General features: G+C 48.3%; 6 protein-coding genes across 14 annotated transcripts; 2 read left to right on the top strand and 4 right to left on the bottom strand.

The window, feature by feature from the left end:
* Positions 1 to 883: 883 nt before the first annotated feature.
* LOC128271645 (ribosome quality control complex subunit NEMF homolog) lies at positions 884 to 4,208 on the bottom strand. Of its 2 annotated transcripts, XM_053009257.1 has the most exons (3): positions 4,079 to 4,208; positions 1,899 to 3,987; positions 884 to 1,769 (listed from the first exon to the last, which is right to left on the bottom strand). In XM_053009257.1, the coding sequence occupies exons 1-3, from the start codon at positions 4,135 to 4,137 to the stop codon at positions 945 to 947; spliced, it is 2,973 nt and encodes a 990-aa protein (XP_052865217.1). In that variant the 5' UTR covers positions 4,138 to 4,208; the 3' UTR covers positions 884 to 944. The 2 variants fall into 2 exon arrangements, with proteins under 2 accessions (XP_052865217.1, XP_052865216.1); XM_053009256.1 differs by having other exon boundaries at positions 884 to 3,987.
* Positions 4,209 to 4,662: 454 nt separating this feature from the next.
* Positions 4,663 to 6,377, bottom strand: LOC128273397 (dolichol kinase). The gene is made up of 5 exons (XM_053011344.1): positions 6,346 to 6,377; positions 5,775 to 6,273; positions 5,322 to 5,711; positions 4,972 to 5,248; positions 4,663 to 4,903 (listed from the first exon to the last, which is right to left on the bottom strand). Exons 1-5 carry the CDS (start codon positions 6,375 to 6,377, stop codon positions 4,680 to 4,682), a joined length of 1,422 nt encoding a protein of 473 aa, XP_052867304.1. The 3' UTR covers positions 4,663 to 4,679.
* Positions 6,378 to 6,739: 362 nt separating this feature from the next.
* Positions 6,740 to 9,128, top strand: LOC128273508 (ribosomal RNA processing protein 1 homolog). Its single transcript, XM_053011482.1, has 3 exons — positions 6,740 to 7,021; positions 7,088 to 7,314; positions 7,389 to 9,128. Exons 1-3 carry the CDS (start codon positions 6,802 to 6,804, stop codon positions 9,066 to 9,068), a joined length of 2,127 nt encoding a protein of 708 aa, XP_052867442.1. The 5' UTR covers positions 6,740 to 6,801; the 3' UTR covers positions 9,069 to 9,128.
* A 577-nt stretch (positions 9,129 to 9,705) lies between these two features.
* On the bottom strand, positions 9,706 to 11,924 carry LOC128273510 (gamma-aminobutyric acid receptor-associated protein). The gene is made up of 2 exons (XM_053011491.1): positions 11,687 to 11,924; positions 9,706 to 10,156 (listed from the first exon to the last, which is right to left on the bottom strand). The coding sequence occupies exons 1-2, from the start codon at positions 11,774 to 11,776 to the stop codon at positions 9,890 to 9,892; spliced, it is 357 nt and encodes a 118-aa protein (XP_052867451.1). The 5' UTR covers positions 11,777 to 11,924; the 3' UTR covers positions 9,706 to 9,889.
* A 604-nt stretch (positions 11,925 to 12,528) lies between these two features.
* Positions 12,529 to 14,693, top strand: LOC128273509 (5'-AMP-activated protein kinase catalytic subunit alpha-2-like). Of its 7 annotated transcripts, XM_053011490.1 has the most exons (4): positions 12,529 to 13,267; positions 13,339 to 13,939; positions 14,000 to 14,051; positions 14,121 to 14,693. In XM_053011490.1, exons 1-4 carry the CDS (start codon positions 12,794 to 12,796, stop codon positions 14,566 to 14,568), a joined length of 1,575 nt encoding a protein of 524 aa, XP_052867450.1. In that variant the 5' UTR covers positions 12,529 to 12,793; the 3' UTR covers positions 14,569 to 14,693. The 7 variants fall into 7 exon arrangements, with proteins under 7 accessions (XP_052867450.1, XP_052867446.1, XP_052867449.1 ...); XM_053011486.1 differs by having other exon boundaries at positions 13,988 to 14,693; XM_053011489.1 differs by having other exon boundaries at positions 13,339 to 13,941; positions 14,041 to 14,693.
* A 113-nt stretch (positions 14,694 to 14,806) lies between these two features.
* LOC128273046 (probable ATP-dependent RNA helicase kurz) lies at positions 14,807 to 18,832 on the bottom strand. 2 transcript variants are annotated; one of them, XM_053010956.1, is made up of 5 exons: positions 18,703 to 18,832; positions 18,085 to 18,628; positions 15,234 to 18,000; positions 14,953 to 15,155; positions 14,807 to 14,886 (listed from the first exon to the last, which is right to left on the bottom strand). In XM_053010956.1, the coding sequence occupies exons 1-5, from the start codon at positions 18,775 to 18,777 to the stop codon at positions 14,807 to 14,809; spliced, it is 3,669 nt and encodes a 1,222-aa protein (XP_052866916.1). In that variant the 5' UTR covers positions 18,778 to 18,832. The 2 variants fall into 2 exon arrangements, with proteins under 2 accessions (XP_052866916.1, XP_052866918.1); XM_053010958.1 differs by having other exon boundaries at positions 15,234 to 17,990; positions 18,102 to 18,628.
* Positions 18,833 to 20,899: the final 2,067 nt, after the last annotated feature.

The following is a 20,899-nucleotide window of genomic DNA, read 5'->3' as shown; positions in this document are numbered from 1 at the left end:
CGATTTCACTGCCACTCGCGAAGCTCTGGAGTACCCACCCAAAATCTGAGTAGGGATGATTGGTTTTCTGGGGGGCGCAAACAACTATTTCCCACGCAATCCTAACCAATACACGATAAACTTTCGATACTTTGAATCGGTTTCGTGTCACACTTTGGCCATATATCCTGCCATACAACCAAGCACTCCGCCCAGTCGACGCCTAGGTGCACGAATTCACGACAACTGTAATGGACCGCCCTTGGCCCTTGAGGCAGGATTCTGGATGCAGTACCGCAAAGAACAGTTCCCGTGCGACGACGACGACACTTTCACTTGCTGCTATGTCTACTCCATACCCCAGCCCAGCAGATGGCCAAAGTTTATGCAAATTCCATCGGATCCTATCGCACACACCGCTGCGAACCAGTAAACGGAAATCCCTGAGCTCTGGCACGCAGCTCCAAGAGGGATTGGTTTCTGGCTGTTGGTTCTACCACTTGCAGACTCGCTCTGTCTCAGACGTATCCCTACGCTCCGTCAGCAGGCGGTCGTGTTTTCGTTTCGCACTTTTGCACTGTTGTTATCCGTTCGAAAAGGATACTTTCGGTGAGAGTGGGAAATTCAGAGTTTCCCTGAGAGCGACCATTGCGTGAGTATGCGTGAAGAGTGGGAGAGAGCTAGCGAGAGAGCGGATAGAAGGAGCAAGACTTTGTTTATCACGGTGACACTGCCGTATAACAGTTTTCGTAGAATAGTTTTTAAACGGAAACCGTTCGCACTGTCCGGTGTTTTTGGCAAAAAAAACCCAAAGGCGGTACGCGGAAACAACGTGCGAATAAAAAGCTACTAATAAGATGTCGGATAGAATCGAATCGGATTGTTAACATTTTATTGAGCGAAAAACGTAACATTAGACGGACAGAAATTCTGCTTCAGCGCATCTCAGCAAACGCAGAGACCGCTCATTTACGCACTTTCTGCATCTGCGGTGCGGACAGTTTAACCTTTCCGGGTATGTTCCTCGCCAGCACCTCATCCTTAACCGACTTCAGAAGGTCCTTTTCGCGTGGCGTGCATTGTTTGTCCTTCAGGAAGATTTGCAGTGCCATTTTGCTGGCCTTGCCTCGCTTTCCGGTGCCAGGCGTTAGCTTCACCTTGTATTTGTAGTTGTGTAGTGATTGATACGGTGCTACGACAGGCACGACAAACAGCAGCTCGTCCTCCTCCACTGGCTGGCCGGTGAGAGTATCCAGCATGTCCAAGTCAGCGACTGCCGGCACATCATCACCGAGTTCTTCAAACTCCCCAGGCTTCAGGCGAGGCGTTCGCTTACGATCTCCACCTTTGCCGTCTCCAGCACCATGGTTCTCTCGGTGTTCTTCATCTTCTTCTTGTGCGGCATCAGCCGCCTTTTGATTGCCGGCCGACTTTAGGATGTCCATAATCATCTTCCGATCGTCTTCATCCTGATCCTTGTACTTCTCTTTGATTTTGCGCATCTTTGCGCGCTGGCCGCGCTTCAACTGGCCCTGCTTCTGCTGTGCATCATCCTTGATCGGCGCAATGAGCTTTTCCTTCGCTTTCTGTTCCTTGTCCTTCGCCTTTTGCTTGCTCTTCGAGATCTGTTTCAGACGTGGTGCCGCCGGACGGATGATGTACGGTTTATCATCGCCCAGAAAGATCTCTGAACTACGTTCGGTTTCCGATGTCAAACGTTGCAGAATGGGGTCGGTTCGTACGGACACTTTGCCCGTGTCGTGCTCGACTTTAACGTGCGTGTCCGGAAACTGGGGCAGGCTGCCTTCCTGCTCATCGTCTGAATCAATACTAGACTTCGTTGTTGCCGGCTCCTTAATCGATAGTTCCTCTGTTTGTTCCGACAACAAAGCACCCTCGTCTTTCAGCCCTTGTTCGGCGGAAACTTGCTCTTCCTGATCCGACTCGTCATCCAGTTTGATTTCTTGCTCCGTCTGTTCCGACATTTCTGATCGCTCTTCTTCTCGACTGGCGATCGACTCTTCGTCGAACGTTCTAACTTTTCGTTCGCCACGATGCCGCTCGACCGAACTATCCTCGAGCTTGAACAGAAACGATAAACCGAGCACCAAGTGGCATGGTGGCAGGAAGTTTTTGCGCCCACGAATCATGAAACTTCCCGTCGTCAGATACTCGCCAGTCGGTGCCGTTTTGCTTACCTGTTCACTGTGCACCCAGTACGCGCTGGTAACGACCTTCGCATCCCACGCCACGCTGTACGAGATGGCCATCGTGCCTGCCTCGAGCAGCGTTTTCGGCGGAATCTCTCCACCGGCCGAATTTTTAATGATCACGCTCGATGCGCCCTGAATCTCCGCGTGCACGTAAATGTCATTCGGGCGCATGTAACGCTTCACGATCAGCTCGTTCTGCTGCTGGTCACGTCCGCCGATGATCAGATAGTTCTCGGAACTAACGAACCAGTAAAACTTCTCGAACCAATACACCTTCCGCACCTTGTTTATGGTCGTTTGCGTACGGACATCCTTCAGGGTTTGCAGCGTTTTGCGTTCCGCATTCTTCAACGCTTTCGAGCTCGACTCGATCGTTTTCTGTTCCTTGCGGGCTGCAAAACGGCGCTGATCGTAATAGCGACGAGCGTTCGCGAAAGCGGTCAGAGCAAGATCCACATCCACCACCATCTGTTCCAGCTTTTGCTCGTCGTCCTCTCGCTCACTATCGCTCTCGTTCTCGCTGTCGTTCTCATCGAGAACTGCGTATGGATCACTCAACAGCAGCGAAATGTGGTTAATCTCCAGCTTCAGCTGCCGAATGCACGATGCTACCGGATCTCCGTTGGCTTGAGCGGCCTTCACCAGATCCTGAATATCTGTCCAGGACATTTGAGCCGCCAATGCACTTTGCACGGCCAGCAAAGCCTTGTCAACTAAGTCCTGATTGCGCGTAATCAATTCCGCTTTCTTCCGATCGCCCAACTGAACTTTTGAAAGCTCTTCGATACGCTTGGCGTGGTCCGTCTTCACGTTGGACAGTTTCTTCAGCGCCTCTCGCTCCTGGGCAAAAGCCTTCAAGTCAATCTTTTGACTTTCGAGCGAAGAATAAAATTCGTCCACGGCACTCGCGAACGAGTCGAACTCCTTGCACGGTTCCCCACGGTATTGGCTGTATGGGTAGGGGTGGTACTCAAGATTGGTAAAATAGTATTCCTCCTTCTCGCCTTCCTTTGCAGGGCGCACTTCTTTCTTCTGTATGATGTAGCCACGCGATGGTTCCTTCCTAGCGTTCTGCACCATGCTTTCGGCATCGTTGATGGCGCTTAGCAAAGCATCCAAGTCCGTCTGGACATCGAACACTTTCGAAAACTCTTTGCAAATATTCTTTTGCTTTCTTTTCACCTTCTTCGGAAGGTTTGCATCGGATGGCAGCTCGCCACCGATACGGCATCCGAACAGTCCGTGTTCATGCAGCACGTGGTCAATCACTGACGCACCGTACTCTAGCACGGGATTCAAAGCGGTTCGAAGCGTATCGCCAGGGTGCGCCCGCTGAATCGCTTCCTTGATCTGCTCCACCGATGGTGGTCCGGAGTCCTGCTTCGCCCGGTCTTTCGGATACTTCTCTCGTACGGCAAACCGCAACTCTTCTCCCTCTACGTGTGGCCGCAAAATGTTAAGTATGCGCAGCTCGCAATCGGTAAGCAAAATGTTTCCGCGATCGTACAGCTCCAGAATGATGTGGTAGGCGGCCTCGCCGGAACCAAACTGTAGATCGACAATTCGATCCACCCCGAGTTGCTGGAAGCTTTCGAGTCGCTTATTTTTTAGATGCTTGCGAAGTTTCATCGTAAAACCGGACGGTGCCATATTTTTTGGCCACTCGAAGCTGGTCGTGTGAAAGCGCAAACCGGACTCCAACAACAGCACCACCTTCTCTTCATTGCGCGCCAGACGGATGAGGTAGGTCTTGTTGTCTATGTCGTAGATTTGGTTAACTCTCATACCGATCAACCTGGAATGAAGGTAGGACAAGATAGCAGCATTTCACAACATTACACGTCTCCCATGCAGCTCCCAGATTAACAGCGAAGGGAAGCACTCACTTCTGCAACTCCGTCACGGAGCACACAACATCGTACGTGTTGAATCTTGTTTTAGTCATTTTGAAGATTTTCAATGCCACAAATGGCCAAACAAAGTTTTGCCAGCACAATCGACAATAAACGAAATTTACCAACGCAGCGGAACAATGGGAAACACAGCTGATGTGACACCACCAAATTAAAATGAGTTTTGGCGAAATCAAAATCTGACAGCAAGTTCAGGTTCCTATGACATTCAACCTTACGTTGTAAACATGTACTGTAAACTTGTACACCAACCCTGCAAATATCCGATAAGTTAACAGTTTACATAAATTAATTTCTTTTTATTTTGGATCAATCTACAAAGTAATGCGGAGCGATAATTGGACAGTTTTAAAAAATGATTCAATAAGATGGACCAGAAAAATGGAGTAGTGATACAATTGTAAAGAGATTTACAAAAGTTCGCTTGCGGTAGTGAATACTCGTATCTGCAATGAATATGAACGAACATACTTTGCTCCGTAGAATTAGGCACATTAAATTCGATCACGACGTAAAATGTACAAACATATCTAGCAAATAAAGTATCTTAAGTATACCAATGGGTTCTTAACCGTCACGTTGAGCAGGTCAGAATGAAGTATGTTACTAGAGGAAGCACCAGATTATCTATCTGATCGGTCCTCGATTCCACGAGAGCGTTGACTATTATGGCTATGCCGGCATAGGCCGTCCTACTGACGCTTAGATAGATTACTCCCAGGCGATAAAGTGTGCAAACTGTGAGCGATTGTAGCAGTACACAGGCCAACGTTCCCTCTACAGATTTGTTGCTTCGTGCTGTAAAGAAAAAAAACAATCATTAATCCTGCCGCTGTGAAGATTCAAACTTCTCGGTTCGGCCTCACCGCTCCACTTATGTTTGCCAAGATAGTACCCAGCGACACTAGCGGCTGTGTCACCGATACCGATAGATAAGACACCGGATAGAAGCGGCAGGATTTGCAGGCCGGCAGAGTTGGTAATATCACAGGGAGACGGGTGAAGCCAGAGTGGAAGAGAGCAGCCAATGAGCAGATAGAGTGGTGTCAGTGCTAAGGCTCCAGAATCCTTCTCGTCGATAAACAATCGAACGGCTGCATTCAATGCCGGTGCAACCGGCCAAAGTTGTACTAGTCGAGCCATCTAGACGCGCCAAAGATTAAAAAACAAAAGTTGAAAACATTAAAGATGAAATACACTTCTCGTAGAGGCCTACCTCGAGAACAATCAACACCGCCAGCATCAGGCCACTGGCGAGATAAAGCAACCGGCACTGGCACCACAGTCCTGGACCGTACACCATGACGATCAGCAAATGGAACACCTTTCTGGTGGCAGTTGTTGACCGGCGCCCATAACTAAATTGCCACATTACGAACGTAGCGGTGAGCACAAGTAGCGCGAGATATGCTCCCGTTGTTACCATTGTTTCGATGTCGCTGGCAAGAAAGACTATCAGCCGCGTGATGGCCGGTTGTTTGCCAATAGGACATAGTGCCACGGCCACAGTTATCACAGCAAGCGCGATCCAAAACGAGACGGACTTACGCAGGAATCGAATTGAGTACGCTGTCGCAACAAGCAATCCAACGCCTGCTAGACCAACCTGTGAAGAGTGTATAATAGAATTTGTCATAATGCATCGAACAACTGAACTTCATTATCATACCTGCAGAATAAAATATATTATTCTCATCTGCGACATCTGCGGCTCAGTTGAGTGAATCATCATGCGCGGCAGCTGCAACACAGTGCAGTAAGCGAAGCACACAAAGCCCTGTGCAACGATTGTGGCCTCTCCGTATGTGAAGCTCTTTGGTACCGTTCGGAGAATCGTGAAGTACATTCGATCGTAAAACACGATCGGCAGCAGACCACTGAGAACGCAGAACACAGCATTTTCTGCCAGACAAACGTAAAACAGTAACGAGCATAGTGCTCCAGATGCAAACAACAGCAAAACGGTTTGTCGCCGGTTAAATCGTTCCCTGACCAAGCCGCAAATCGCCAGCGAATGCAACAGCAGGCCAAAGGTCACGATTACGGTGCGCTTAAAGCCCTCCGGTAGATGGAGAGGTTGGTGATGGTGCTGATAGTTTCTCCAAACTGTTGCCATGTAGCACGCAGGCAGCAGCGTGCAAAGCCACCATCCATCGCTGATACCAGGTCTGATTGAAAGAGTGAAATTGAAACCCAAGAAGATTATTGCAGATCTTTCCTGCTAGCCGGTCAAAAATTACCTCGTTAAGTAGAAATTAGTTTTCGACGGCATAATCCAATCAACTTGAGACGTGTGTGTTACATGGTTTTCAAAAGATAAACGACTTCAACCAAAACAGCTGATTGAGTTTCTGGCACCTAGCACCTAGTGTAAAATATGGTGCTTAAAACACCACCTGTTTACTCGGTTTTATAATCCATTTTCGCGTGACGGAAAATATTTTACAGTCAGAGATATGTAAGCTAGTAGACCAATAAATTAGTAAATTGGTTTGTGTCCTTAACTCTTTGCAATACGCAGGATAGCACAATTATGGTTGTAGGAGCATAGCATTTTCATCGGGCTACCACGGTCCTTAAGTTAAACGTCAATAGGGGATGTCACCGTCGGCCATGCGTTTTGGAAGCCTGGTTGATCGTGGTCGGCGTGTTTAAGTGCGTTTTCTGTGGAAACAAGTGGTCGATCTGCAAAAAACATGGTCATTAAGGAGGTCACCAGCATCGCAATGGAAACAAACGACATAGTGGACCAGGCTGGCGACAGCCACGACGCGGATGAAACGTCGGGCAAGACGCAAATCATTGCCCAGGAAATCAAGTTTGCCCGTGTCCTTGCCGGTAACGACCCGAAACTGCGGCGGAAGGTGCTGAAGAATCTTGAAACATGGCTCACCACCCGCAGCCAGAGCACCTTCGGTAAGTGGCGTATTTGAAATAATGCCTGGCAGCGTTTTCACTTTGGACCGATTTTTATTCGCGAAGCATTCAGCGATGCCGACTTCCTGCGCCTGTGGAAGGGTTTGTTCTACTGCATGTGGATGTCGGACAAACCGTTGGTCCAGGAAGAGCTGGCGGAATCGCTCGGGTCGCTGGTAAGTTGTTTCAAGCACGGCGTCCCGATCGCACTGCAGTTCTTCAAGGCGTTCCTGATCACGATGGGCATCGAATGGTACGGCATCGACCGTTGGCGAATCGACAAATTCATGATGGTAATAGAAAGGAGCCGGGAATTGCAAAAACATCGGATTATTGACCGATGTTGTTTCATTTTTTACTGTTAAAGCTTGTGCGCCGTGTGACGCGTCGAATACTGTTCGTGGTGCACGAGAATGGCTGGCAAACGGAACATGTCGGATTGTTCGTGAAGATCCTAGAGTCAACTATCCTGAACTCTGATGCGGCACCGTTCGGTCTGTCGAATCACTTCAACGATATGTTACTGGAAGAGGTGGCGAAAGTGAGCGAAGGCGATGTTCCGACCGGTGTGGTCACGCAGCTGGTCGACCCGTACGTGAAGTACATGTTCCAGTGTACCGACCAAACGATTAGTGGTGCAGTCGCTAAGAACATCTTTAATGCCCTGCTCCACCAGTCGGATCTTGGCTTGGCGTACGAAGAGAAGTTTGACCTCTGGAAGCGTACAAACTTTGTAGAAAATCATATCGATAAGGTGCAATTTGACGTCGAATATGAGTACGAGGACGAGGAGGAAGAAGAGGGCCGGCAGGACGAGAATGGAACCGAGACCAACGACAAAGAAACAAAAGTTTACGACCCACGTGCCGGGCGGGTTAACGTCGACATCCCACAGATCGAGTTTGATGCGCCGGAGATTGTTGCACTGTTTGACAAGTACAGATATAAATCATTTTGCACGAAGATTGGCAAGAAGAGTGCCGCGATGGTGGAGAACCAGTTTAAGAAGTACGCTGCAGGAATTTATCCACTGGGTGTCCATCGTATGCCAAACGTGAATGCGAAAAAATACGCAATAGACGTTGACCAGCAAGTGGAAGAGATTGAGCATTTCCGTGAGGAGCTGTACGGTGAGCGAACGCCAAAAACTTGGAAAGAGAAAAAGCGTGCACGAAGACTGGAGAAGAAACTTGCCAACCAGAAACAGCTAGCCAACGGTCAACAGGCAGCGAACGAAGATGGAACCGATGGAATGGATACTGCAGAAAATGAGACGAAAACACCGACATCTCCACAGAAAGCAGAAGCAAAGGTTCCCAAGAAGAAAAAAACCCGAAAGCTTAGTCCGGCAGAATTAAAGAAGCAGAACAAACTGGAAGTCCTGAAGCGCAAGAAACAGGAAAAACTTAAATTGCTTAAAGAACGGCTCAAGAATAATCGTGACGCTCCAAAAGAAACGAAAACCGCAAACCCGGTTAGCGAGAATGAAGCTAATCAGACGAAGGCGACCGAGAAAGTGGCAAGCGTCGTTAAGCCGTCGTCGGAACCAGCGGATCAAGTACTGATTGCAAAATCGCCCACCATCAAGCACAAAAAGTCAAAAACACTGGAACAATCGGTCCTGAAAAAAAGTGACAAACGCGCGTTTCAAACGGCCGACGATTGGACGGAGCCGGTTACCGAGTCTGGAGAAGAAGTACGTTTCGCACCTTCCCGCACACTGCAGAAACTCACGAAAAAGGCGTTGTCAGCCCCGACAACACCAGCAAGCGTAAGTAAAAAGCCCTCGCTCAAACGGATGCCGTCAACCGCACCATCGACACCGGCAACGGCCGGGGACGAACCGATGACACCGGCGAGAAAGCGTGTCAAGATTGCCCTAAGCAAAAACGTTGCTCAAGAGTTAGTCGAGCACGTGCGACAGGTTAAAAGCTCGCCCCAGTTGCCATTCGATTCGGCAAAGAAGCCCATGAAGAGCTTGCTGAAACCGAACCTCATACCAAGCCCCGTCAATCCGTTCTACAAGAAGAAGCTGGCCCTCAAGTAATGCGTGTGTCAACACTAACTTTGGTACTTTTTTTTAAATCGGAACGAGTTAACTGTGTGAAAGGCGAAATTGAATGTTCAAATAAAGCATTTGGTATATGTAAACAAAAATGAATTTGGTGTTACAGTGGAACCGCCCTACACAACAACATGAATCGCAACCCCCGCCTATTAAGTTTTCGACAATAATCGTGAACCAACATAGTGACCTGCAAAAAGAGCCGGTTGGTAAAAATAACTAAAGTCGCTAAAAATTCATCTTGAAAGATGTATTACATTTATAAGCATCCAATAATTGAAGACGCCTGTGTGAAGTACGGTTTTTATAGTGTTTTTTTTTATTTTTCCATTAATCCTACTTATACATTTTTTTTTCTTAGTTTTGCTTTAAATAAAATACATGTTTTGAATACAGCTAGTTCAAAAGTAACTATACTCGTATCAGTAATAAACAGAGGAAACGGTGGAAAGTGTAATGTTCCTAAAAGGAAGAAGGGATTAAAGAAAGCGAAGGAGTTGCTCAGCTGGAGGAACAAAACCTTTTCCCACCTCAAATTCAGAAGAGGTGCGTACCGAGCAGAAGGAAAGATAGAAGCAGAAGCAATAGTATTAACGAACTCATGAGTCACAGGATGTCCTGAACCAGGCTGCAAAGGAATGGGTTGACTGAAGAGAGATTACCCCTTCCCTTGAAAGATACTCTAGCAGCATGTTTTTTTTGTCAATTTTTCATATCACCACAAGTCTTAGTGTTTTCATACATTGTTGTTTGTTAATTAGTTCGATTGCAACACATATATCATATTACATCTTTTCTCAGGCTCAGTTGCTACCGTAGACATTTTCATCCGAGTAGGCGATGTACAGAAAATAGTCCTCCTCGTGATGTTCGTGGTACAGCGAACCCATGGTGGCCGACGTCGGTGGAATCACGTTGTTGACGAAGAAAAAGAGTGCGTCCTCTGGGCGCAAATGGATTCGCTTACGGATGAGGAAGTAAAACTGACCGACGGTCAGATCCGATGGCACGAGATACTTTTTCTTGTCGAGATCATCGATCCGGGCTTTTGGCGCCTTCTCCACAATAACCTGCGGCGAAAGTGTATGCGGCACCGGTTACTATGGTACACAATCGTATAACTATCTAAAGTACCCAATCGCGTAAATAACAAACCGGGGCTCTGCCATGTTTAGATTAAAATTCTGTCCATCATCTCATCTCATGCTCATCCCAAGATTTGACCTCATTTCCATTTGCATTATTATTTTTTGTCCATTGTTGTGCAATGCCTTACCCCATTTGGATCGATCAGGAGGTGCAGTTTTGTTTATATACTCCGAAAGTAAGATTACTATCTCTATTAGCGATAGCCATCCGTCATCAAGGGAGGAATCATCATTTCGCTAAGCATACACTAAACTAAGGAAAAGGGTTGAATAATACAGCATGTTCCCGCAGAAACATCCACTAGTGGAGCTGAGAGACTGTAAAAAATTTCACAAGCGTCACTACGATTGGCACATATTACAATAATATTAAGTCAGTCATAAGCGCTTCCTGTTGTGACTCATATTCGTGACGTTCACTTGCATTACGCACTAATCTTGCTTTAAAAATTTGTATTCTTATTGCACATTCCAATGCGCTCTTTATCATAGCAAAGAAAAAAGTATACTTTTGAACCTCCAACAAATAACAAATACAGCTGATCAAAGAGAGTCATATCTCTATTTCTCTCTGTTCGTCAAATTCCTCTCTTCTCTCTCGCTCTTTGTTTTTCTTGATTTGTTATTGGCTTCCTGTTTGTGGTACGATTGGTTTCTGGTGAAGTGTTGTTGTTTGCTTGGATGTATGTTGTAAGGCAATAAAACATGTTCGTATGCCCTGCGGTTCGCGACAAAGCGTGAAAAGCAGAAAACACTGCTTTCTACGATACCCATACTAAGAGATTGCCTATATTTACATGATTCCAACACAACCGCAGCAGTAGCAGATGGATGAATCATCTCAGCTTCGGAGCCCTTATCGATAAAGGACAAACAGCGGTGAGCCACCAGTGTTCCACCTTGCTCTAAGTGATGCAGAAAATGCTTTTTATTACAACCTTCTAAACCTTGCGGATTCTGTTATCCATGTGTAGGTGAGAACGGTAGCCTACTGCGATGTAGATACGTACTTCGACCGATCGTGTGTCATGGTTGGCTTGCAAACGAAAAGCTATGAAAACCAGCAACAACAAAGAAGCGAGCGCACGGCAAATGCGATCTCGCTTCCATGACGCAATAACCTTGGAGTACGAGGCAAAATCTTTGCGTTATCGTTCTTGTGAGGCCCTGTCAAAATTTTCCATAAACTGTACTCCTCTCCTGGGCAAACTCGAAATAAACATCATTGCCGTTCACCAGAAGAGAGAAACTTTCGCAAAGAAAAAATGCGGCGACCGACTCGGAACAGGCAACAACAATGGCCGCCGCTGTTTATGTTAGATCTTTTCTTGGCCCAACACAAAACCAATCGAACAGCGCAAACTTATCACCACTAGCCTTGCTACAAACAAAACAGTATTCCATTGCACACACGCAACGACAATGGCGGGCCATCGCAGAGAGTTTACTTACGGGCACACGGTCCGGGTATTTGCGACGAATTTTGTCGCCTTCGGCCTTCCGCTTCTCGAAAGGGTGCTCCTCCTTGTACTGGAATTTCATTTTCGCGATCAAAATGCGAAGAATCGTTTCCCGTTTCTAGTACTCGGTTTTCTTTTTCGCAAACGATGACAATGGCTTCAATGGGGGTTGAAAAAAACTCTGCGCAATTTGCTACACCAAACTCAAGACAATCCGTATTCACGCGATGTCGCGATGACAATGAGAAGCGATGTCGATTATTTTTCAAGCCCTGGCCCTGGAAAGGTGCAACCCGGCGAAAATGGTATCGCTTAGCGAAGGCAGTGAAGCAGCTAGTTACCCGTAAATCACGCCAACGAGACTATTTTTATTCCATACCACTTTTGTTAACTTATGTACTAATAGTTCAACGTTAACACAACCATGGCGAAGAAAACAATTATACTGTAAGTTACTTCAAATTTGTCTACAAGTACTTTTCGATCAATCTACTGATTGGTTACGTAAAATTCTGAGGACCGCAGTTATAACCTATACTTGAACCCGGTTTGTGTGGTTCATTCTGTAATTTATTTCACATAACGCAACGTTTCAATAATTGTATCACTACAGGTGTTAGTTTTCTACTAAATCTGCAATCGAATAAATTAGTGATGCAACTCTACATTATGCAGTAAGAAACAATAGACCAGAAAAACACACGAACTCTTAAGATTCAATCCCGTTCCGAATGTGGCTGACGTTTAGTAAGCGCACCAACACAAACAAACTTCCGTCTAGTAGTCATTCTATCTTTTCCCCTACAAATTGGTCGTGTGACTTCCATCATTTGTTTGTTGGACGGGGTGTGCTTCGAAGAATTATTTGTTTTGATTTCAATGTGCTTTAGGGAAAATATTAGCTCATAATTCGGGCATCGTGCCGTTCGGGTAATAGAATACTCGCCGCAGTATGTAAAAGCAACGTTAAGCTTTTCCGAAATCCTTCCACAAGCTGCTCGGTGCTGAGAAGGGTAAACAATTGTGTTCTGCGGCGCACATTCGGCAGAGGAATAAAAGTGACCAGATTTCGCACCGTATTTCGAGGGAGTGATAAAGAATGGGCGACAAAGGTGGACAAGGACCTACGGTCCAGCCGTTGGTGAAGATCGGTCACTACATTCTTGGCGCCACGCTCGGTACGGGCTCCTTCGGAAAGGTGAAGGTTGGGGAGCACACAGTGACGAAGCACAAGGTGGCCGTGAAGATTCTGAATCGCCAGAAGATTAAGAGTTTGGATGTGGTCGGAAAGATTCGGCGCGAAATCCAGAATCTCAAGCTATTCCGTCATCCGCACATTATCAAGCTGTACCAGGTGATCTCGACACCGACCGACATCTTTATGATCATGGAGTACGTGAGCGGCGGTGAGCTGTTTGACTACATCGTCAACAACGGCAAGCTACAGGAGTCGGAGGCGCGCCGCTTCTTCCAGCAGATTATCTCCGGCGTCGACTACTGCCACCGGCACATGATAGTTCACCGGGATCTGAAGCCCGAAAACTTGCTTCTCGATCACAATCGTCACGTGAAGGTAGGAGAACCAATCGCACGGCCGCGTCGTACACCCAAACTAACGCGGCACCGACCGATTACTTTTTCCAGATTGCCGATTTCGGTCTTTCGAACATGATGCTGGATGGGGAGTTTCTGCGCACCTCGTGCGGTTCTCCGAACTACGCTGCACCGGAAGTGATCTCCGGCAAGTTGTACGCCGGCCCGGAAGTGGACATATGGTCGTGCGGGGTGATTCTGTATGCACTGCTCTGCGGTACACTGCCGTTCGACGACGAGCACGTGCCGACGCTCTTCCGGAAGATCAAATCGGGCGTGTTTCCCATCCCGGAGTATCTCAACAAGCAGGTCGTCAGCTTGCTGTGCCAGATGCTACAGGTTGACCCGTTGAAGCGGGCCACGGTGGAGGAGATAAAGAAGCACGAGTGGTTCCAAAAGGATCTTCCGGCGTATCTGTTCCCTTCGCCGGTCGAGCAGGACAGTAGCGTGATCGACACGAACGCGGTGCGCGAGGTGTGCGACAAGTTTGGCGTGAAGGAGCACGAGGTCCACAATGCCTTACTCAGTGGCGACCCGCACGATCAGCTGGCCATCGCGTACCATCTCATCATCGACAACAAGCGCATTGCGGATGAGGCGGCGAAGGCGGAGCTGAAAGAATTTTACGTCGCCGGAAGTCCACCGCCACCGGGTGTGGACAGCAAGTTTGGCACACCGCAACCGGCAGCGATCGCCGCAGCGGCCGCCGCAGCACAGAACGAACCATTCAAATCGCCATCGATCCATCCGGAGCGCATTGCTCCGTTGCGGGACCGACCAGTAGCACCACCGATGGCCACCAGTGTGCCCATCAGCCCGGCTGCGCTCAGTAGCATGTCGCAGGCAGTTGGCGTACCGATCGATAAGCACCGCGGAACGCCGGTAAAGCGTGCCAAGTGGCACCTCGGTATACGGTCCCAATCGAAACCGAACGACATTATGCTTGAGGTGTACCGTGCGATGAAGGCGCTCGACTTTGAGTGGAAAATCATAAACCCCTATCACGTGCGCGTCCGCAAGTACAACGAGCGGAACGAGAAGCATGTCAAAATGTCGCTGCAGCTGTATCAGGTCGATCCGAAGAACTATCTTCTGGACTTCAAGTCGCTAACGAACGACGAGGTCGAGCAGGGAGACGACGTGATCATGGAAAGCCTTACACCACCACCACCGGTCGGATTCGGCGGGATGGGCATTCCGTCGACGCATCAACCGAGCGGCCACCATACGATGGAGTTTTTCGAGATGTGCGGTGCCTTGATAGCGCAGTTGGCACGCTAAAAGAGCCATGGATTCCTTCTTTATTGCTAGAGTTCTACAAACGCTGTTAAATAATACCAAACAAATGCGCCACTATGTAGCTGTTTTGAACAAATAGATATAATATACGGGAATATTTAAAATAACAGTCCAGTTCATCAGTAACGCCTTTGGGACATACCAATACAAATCTATTCTTAGAAACAGTCGATCTATCGATTTATTGACAACGAAGCACTATACATTGGTTCCAAACGGATTACTTTTTTGGTGGCCACCACTTGGCAACGTCATCGTGACATGCAATGGGAAGAAACTCACGGTACTCCTGGAGAAAAACTGTTGATGAAAAAAAGATCAGTCAATCTGCATTAAAAGGTACCGGCCAATCCTTTGTTCGCTTACACTTTGGGTCTTGGTTCCACAGGTCGCGGAATCGGCTAGCATTGTAAACTTCGTTCGCCAGCAGCACCTTGAGAGCGGCGTCGATCCGTGGCACGGCGGACGAATATTGCTTCAGTACCGAATCGGGAGACGAAAGCAGCGACTTGCGAAGCGGCTTTAGCTGCTGGAAGATCACACCGGCCAGCAAGAACTTCAACAAATATCTGAAACGGAGAATACGTTCAAATTGGGCTTCAGAGTGATCCATTCCAAAGATCGTCGTCGAATCGAAAGAAACGTACTTGCAACGGAGCATATTTCGGGGCATCTCGACCAGCGATGGCGGCAATTGCCAGCTGCTTTTACCGATCGTTGCCCGCACGTGGCACTCGATCGTATCGCTGGCAGCGTCGTACGTCGGCGGATTCGGTTCCTCCTGCACGTCCATAATGTTGCACACGTTCGGTACGAACTTTGGCAACCATTCGGGCTCGATGGCCGTAATGCCGCGAATGAACGTTTTCGATTCTCCCGGGCCCAGGCCTCCTTCACCCGGTATCGTTGCTTCGTACGCTTCCTGGAAGCAAACCCACTCGGGAAGCTCCTTCCGTAGCACGGAACTGCCGTGCAGGAAGACGGGTTCGTCGATCACGGGCAGGTTGTACGCATGGCGCAAACGGCGGGCATCCGCTTTCAGTTTCACCTCACTTTCCGGCAGCTTCCGGGCGATCCGGTCGGCCATACCGATCAGGAGCAGCTGGCGGAGAAGTCGTGTTTGTGTCACGCTCGGTGGTGGCATATCCGGGTCCACCGTCAGATTCATGTCACGCAGATTGGCGTTAACTTCGTTCGTTAGCTGAACGCGCAGCTTGCGAATTTCCCGGATCGCCTTCAATCGTATACCGTTAGCGGTGCAGAACGAGTTCAGTGTGCCATTGCGGTTGGCGTGTTCGGCCGCACCGACCGATTTCAGTAAAATCATTGGATCACCCAGCAACAACGATTCGCCTGTGCCGGCCCACGCCTTACGCTTCTGGCGCCACCGTTTGGCACCCTCCGAAGCGTCGTCTTCCGTGAGCGCAATCTCCTCCAGCACTTCCTGTACGGATAGGGCCGCCACGAGGCAGATCGCGTACGGTAGGAGGGCGTGCTGGTGGCTGAGCGCTAAAATTTTCCCGAACCGTGGGGCCACCGGAAAGGCGGCCATCGTACGACCCAGCTCCGTGACGCGTGTTAAGACTTGCGTGTGGCTAGATCCCTTGCTGGTCGTCCGTGTTACGACTTCCTCGAGCGCTTCGAGCTGCAACAAGCGCCGCTCGGCCCCCACTAGTTGCTCCCGGTCCGGGGGCGATGGGAAGGGAAAGTTTACCACTTTATCGATTCCCATACACTTCATCTGTAGCACCAGCCCGTCAACCGGTTTCTGCTGTACCTCGGGCGGAGCAAAGTCCACAAACTCATCATTGAAGATCGCGCTCGAGTACAGCCGGTAGCAGTGTCCCGGGGCAACACGGCCAGCACGTCCCGCGCGTTGATTGGCCGACGCTTTGCTGGTAAACGTCACTACAAACGCCGTCACGCCCGTCACTTTATCGTACAGCTTCGTCTTCTGCCGGCCACTGTCCACCACGTACTTAATGTCCGGAATCGTGAGCGACGTTTCGGCTACATTCGTCGCCACTACACACAGCCGGGTCCCTTCCGGTGGTGTCTGAAATATTCGCTGCTGCTTATCGGGGGGCAACATCGAGTAGAGTGGCAGCACCCACAGCGGTTGGTTACGTTTCAGTTCCGAGATACCGAGACCTTCGTTTCCAACGCCACCCAACAGCTCGTCGTCGCCTTCATCGTCATCGAGCTCACTGTCGGTGGCAGCGTCGTCCTCATGCAAATCACCCTCCGTGTCGTCTTCGTGGGGAAGTTCGTAAGCATCCAAATCGATCCGGGGAAGTCGCGGAACACTGAGCGACGATTTACGCTTACGCGATCCTTTTGCTGACGCGTGCTTCTTACGTGCACGCTTTCCCCGCAAAATGCTATCAAACTCATCGTCTTCGTCACGATCGTGGGTTTCATCGTTACCGGTGATTTGATCGCTACCAGCAGCCGATGGCGTTGCGGGGAACAATTTACGTAGTTTGCGGACCATCGTGTTTACCTCCTTCTGGCCAGTGAGAAAAATCAATATTCCCCCCTCCGGCAGCCGGGTGTGAATCTTGACTGTCTTCACGAACGCTTCCCGCAAGTAGTCGGCCGGGGTCGTTTTGCTAAAGTGCACCGTGACGGGGTATTGGCGCGAATCGATGCTAATGACCGGTGGGATGTCCAGAAACAGTTTTTTGTTTTCCGTAAAATCGGTCACCCGCAGCGTGGCGGACATGATGATCAGTCGCAGCGGACTGGTGGCCCGTTTGGCGCGCAACCGCACGATGCGGGACAGCAGGCCCATCAGAATGTCGGTGTAGACGCTGCGTTCGTGCGCCTCGTCCAGTATGATGCACGAATACTTGCTGAGCAGAAAGTCTGCCTCGATCTCCTTCAACAGCACACCGTCGGTCATAAACTTGATCTTTGTGCGCTCGGTCACGTTACCTTCGTAGCGGATCAGATAGGACACGACGTCCGTCGAGAGGTTCATCTCGTGCGCCACACGTTTCGACATTGAAATGGCGGCAACGCGCCGCGGTTCGGTGATACCGATAAGGCCCCGCTCGCCGTAACCCGCCTCGTAGAGGAACTGCGGAATCTGCGTCGTTTTACCGCTACCCGTTTCACCCGCCAAGATGGTGATTTGGTTCTCGCTGATTGTTTCCATTATCACTTGCTCCTCTGCCAAAATCGGTAACTTTAGACGTGCTGCTTGAACGTCCGACTTGCGTTCAACGTGAACGTACGTAGCCGCTTTACGATCCTTTTCGACTACGACGCTAGCTCGGTTACCGGTGTGCGAATCCGTTGGAGGTTTCGGCTTGCTGCCGGTTGACTCCGTTGGCGAAACCAATTCCTTTGAATCGCCTGTGCGCTCCACAATATCGTTACCCTTTACGATATCATTCGATCTCGCATCATCTTCAATTTTGGACCCTTCATTCAGATCATTATTTACGTCCTCCTTCGCATCAGCAAATTCTGTCTGCGAACCGAACGAAGAACCATGCGCATCTTCAAACTCATCCGACTCACTGGAAGAAGAAGTTGCCTCATCCAGTCCTACAACATTAGGGTTACGGTCTGGCTGCTCCATCTCTTCGTCACCTTCGGCTGATGGCTCCTGCTGGCGCAACAAAGCCAACCGTTTCCGACGACTACCGACCAAGCTGCGGATCTTCGCGGCGCCGCATTCATCCCCACGTCGGGCTCGGGGCTTCTCCACGACCGTTACACCGTGTTTCTGTTCCTTGAAGTGCTGCTTCAAACCCTTCGTCTGGATGTCGCTTAACTTGCGATAACCGCTCAGTTCTTCCTTCGAAGCCTGCACCGCCACCAGTGACGCGATCAGCGATGATCGGTTTTCCTTCTTCTTCTTCTGATCCACAATCTTCTCCAGCCTTTTGCGTTGCTTCTTCGACAGAATTCTGGTCACCACCGTTGTGTCCTTCTTTACTTTGGTGGAACGTTTTTTCGATGGCAGCACCAGTGCATTTGCCTGATCGCCATCGCCATACGCTTCGTCGGCCGGGCCGAAATCTATTTTGATCTACAATGGCGATTCGGAAACGAGTCTTCGAACGTTAATCTTCAGCAGCATAACGGCGGTGGGTGATCTGTTACCTTTTTGGTTTCCGAATCATCTACAATGGTCTCCACCTGACGGCGCCCTTTTTCGTTAAATCTTCTCTTGCCCATAGCTACAATTTACGGTTTTGCATAGAAAAAAGAATCGTTTAACAGACGACGATCGGTAAACTGGTGGCGCCGGGGCCAATGTTTACAATTTTCCAAACACGTGCAGTTAACAGCTGTCAACGATCCCTTTTTGGCCCATGCAGCAAAACGAAAACAAAAGACAACTGAATGAACTCTCTCGCCGTTATATACGTGCACCAAACAGAAAGGCAGTTTTGGCAGCACTGTCGAAGTTGACAGCTGCCCAGTGCCCGGAATTCTCTCTTCTTCGAACTGCTGTAGTGAGCAAACGTATATTTCTCGGCGTACGATCGCTCCTTGTAGAAAAAGCGAATAAAGTTGAAAGCCAAAATCACGCAAGTGCGTGAAACGTTATACGAATTACCCAATCTCTCAGCAGCGTCAGTGTTAACGAACGTCAAAAGGCAGCTTACTTTGTTTAATAAACAAGTGCAAAGTGGACGCATTTACAAAATCGCCTTGATAAACGATTACAGTCAAAATGGAAGCTTCGGCAATGATTAAGAAAGAGGATGGTGTTGAGTAAGTTGGTGCTCAATAAGGATTAAAAGGTATTATAGCGATTTTTTTCCAGAAGCGCAAAAGTATGTCTATGGTGTCTATCGGCCGATGATGCTTTGGAGCCTCTAGCGAACGACGATTCCGGACAATACAACCGTCAAAAGCTCTCCGAATGCACCGGTGTTCAGGTAGTTCATTTGTTAAAACACACATGTCACCCTATTCCACAAGAAAAACTGTTCTATGAGACTCTTATTTTCACAGATTGAATTCTCTCCTGGAGTTCCATCATATTTGTGCACGATGTGCGAATCGCGATTGAAAAGTATGGATCGGTTTCGCTGGCGATGCAATGAAAAGAATGATATGGTCGATAGATTCATCGAACAGCAGAAAACAGTGAAGAACGAATCAGAAATCATTCAACACCATCTTGACCACTCTGCCGAACAAACGGTTGGCACAGAACTGCCAATTAAAACGAAGTTACCGCACCGGATACAGCGAAGGATTTGCACTTGAAGAAGTGTTTTACTGTTCATCAAGCGAACAGGACATATGAATGTTGTGGCACATACCTGATGATTTATTCGAGCAGAGGAAAACCCAATTGCAATCAAATCAGAGGACGAAGAGGTCGATGAGCAGCATCAGCTGCAAACAACGAATGATGTTCTGGATCATGAGCAGGATATTCAAAAACAAATCCTTTGGAATCGATCTGTCAGGATCAAAAGATCATCCTGTGACCGTGGCAGAAATACGAGTGGCTGATGATTCAACAGCAGAATCAATTCAAAACGTCTTGAGTCCGGAACGCCATAGTAAAAGCCATTCCAAAACCACAAGCACCACTGCCCTCATTGTTCGGCAACATATCCATTTTTAAGCATGCTAAAGGTACACATCCGCACTCACACTGGCGAAAAGCCGTACCAGTGTAAAGTCTGTGCAAAGCTTCCGTTCATGACAAGGCCTTCAATTGTTCAAGTAATCTGGCAGTTCATTCGAAAATTCACAAGAAGGATGAACCTCATTAATCTTCACAGTCCATTTAAGTTTGGATTTGGATAAGATTTAATTTTTGTATGTTTGCTTAACTTAACGAAATTAATTTTTTTCTCAGCCTGATTTATGTATAAAACAAGAAATCTTTAAAATATCGAAAGAAAACAGCAATGAAATATGGAAAAGAATTATTCAAATAAACTGAAACTAGGGATCATCAAGAAGCACTACTTATCTCTTGGATTTTGGCGTTCATCTTACAGTTTTAGCTGCAGAGTGTTGTTTCATCATATGTCCTGTTGAATGCTTACTTACTTACTCAATAGGCAATTACAATCGCCGAGCGGTGCTGCCCTACAACACCAGCCATCGTTACACCAGTTATCTCAAACGATGTCTACGTTCACAGTATGTCCGAGAAATAACGGTATTTTGAAATATAAAATGCAGTCATATCTATTAGTTGGTAACATACTTTGAAAGGTGCGTTTTTCCTGTTTCAAACGCATCCTAATTCATACAAATCGGTTGACAGAATAAAAAGTTGCGTGCGGGTTTTTTTATCAGTAGGTTTAGTTCCCGTCTTACAGCC

This window comes from Anopheles cruzii, chromosome 3 (genome assembly GCF_943734635.1).
Source record: "Anopheles cruzii chromosome 3, idAnoCruzAS_RS32_06, whole genome shotgun sequence".
Classification (NCBI taxonomy): domain Eukaryota; kingdom Metazoa; phylum Arthropoda; class Insecta; order Diptera; family Culicidae; genus Anopheles; species Anopheles cruzii.
Note: the sequence above shows the minus strand (reverse complement) of the source record. Positions and strands in the feature narration are given on the sequence as shown.

Coding starts and splice junctions, on each gene's coding strand:
- LOC128271645 (XM_053009256.1), bottom strand. CDS start 4,137: ATGACTAAAACAAGATTCAACACGTACGATGTTGTGTGCTCCGTGACG. Junction 3,988..4,078: donor TCCGTGACGGAGTTGCAGAA/GTGAGTGCTTCC, acceptor CCTTCATTCCAG/GTTGATCGGTATGAGAGTTA.
- LOC128273397 (XM_053011344.1), bottom strand. CDS start 6,377: ATGCCGTCGAAAACTAATTTCTACTTAACGAG. Junction 6,274..6,345: donor ACTAATTTCTACTTAACGAG/GTAATTTTTGAC, acceptor TCTTTCAATCAG/ACCTGGTATCAGCGATGGAT. Junction 4,904..4,971: donor TGGCAAACATAAGTGGAGCG/GTGAGGCCGAAC, acceptor TTTTCTTTACAG/CACGAAGCAACAAATCTGTA.
- LOC128273508 (XM_053011482.1), top strand. CDS start 6,802: ATGGTCATTAAGGAGGTCACCAGCATCGCAATGGAAACAAACGACATA. Junction 7,022..7,087: donor CCGCAGCCAGAGCACCTTCG/GTAAGTGGCGTA, acceptor TTATTCGCGAAG/CATTCAGCGATGCCGACTTC. Junction 7,315..7,388: donor GAATCGACAAATTCATGATG/GTAATAGAAAGG, acceptor TTACTGTTAAAG/CTTGTGCGCCGTGTGACGCG.
- LOC128273510 (XM_053011491.1), bottom strand. CDS start 11,776: ATGAAATTCCAGTACAAGGAGGAGCACCCTTTCGAGAAGCGGAAGGCC. Junction 10,157..11,686: donor AATACCCGGACCGTGTGCCC/GTAAGTAAACTC, acceptor CTTTCGCCGCAG/GTTATTGTGGAGAAGGCGCC.
- LOC128273509 (XM_053011484.1), top strand. CDS start 12,794: ATGGGCGACAAAGGTGGACAAGGACCTACGGTCCAGCCGTTGGTGAAG. Junction 13,268..13,338: donor ATCACAATCGTCACGTGAAG/GTAGGAGAACCA, acceptor TACTTTTTCCAG/ATTGCCGATTTCGGTCTTTC.
- LOC128273046 (XM_053010956.1), bottom strand. CDS start 18,777: ATGGGCAAGAGAAGATTTAACGAAAAAGGGCGCCGTCAGGTGGAGACC. Junction 18,629..18,702: donor ATGATTCGGAAACCAAAAAG/GTAACAGATCAC, acceptor TCGCCATTGTAG/ATCAAAATAGATTTCGGCCC. Junction 14,887..14,952: donor GTGGAACCAAGACCCAAAGT/GTAAGCGAACAA, acceptor TTTCATCAACAG/TTTTTCTCCAGGAGTACCGT.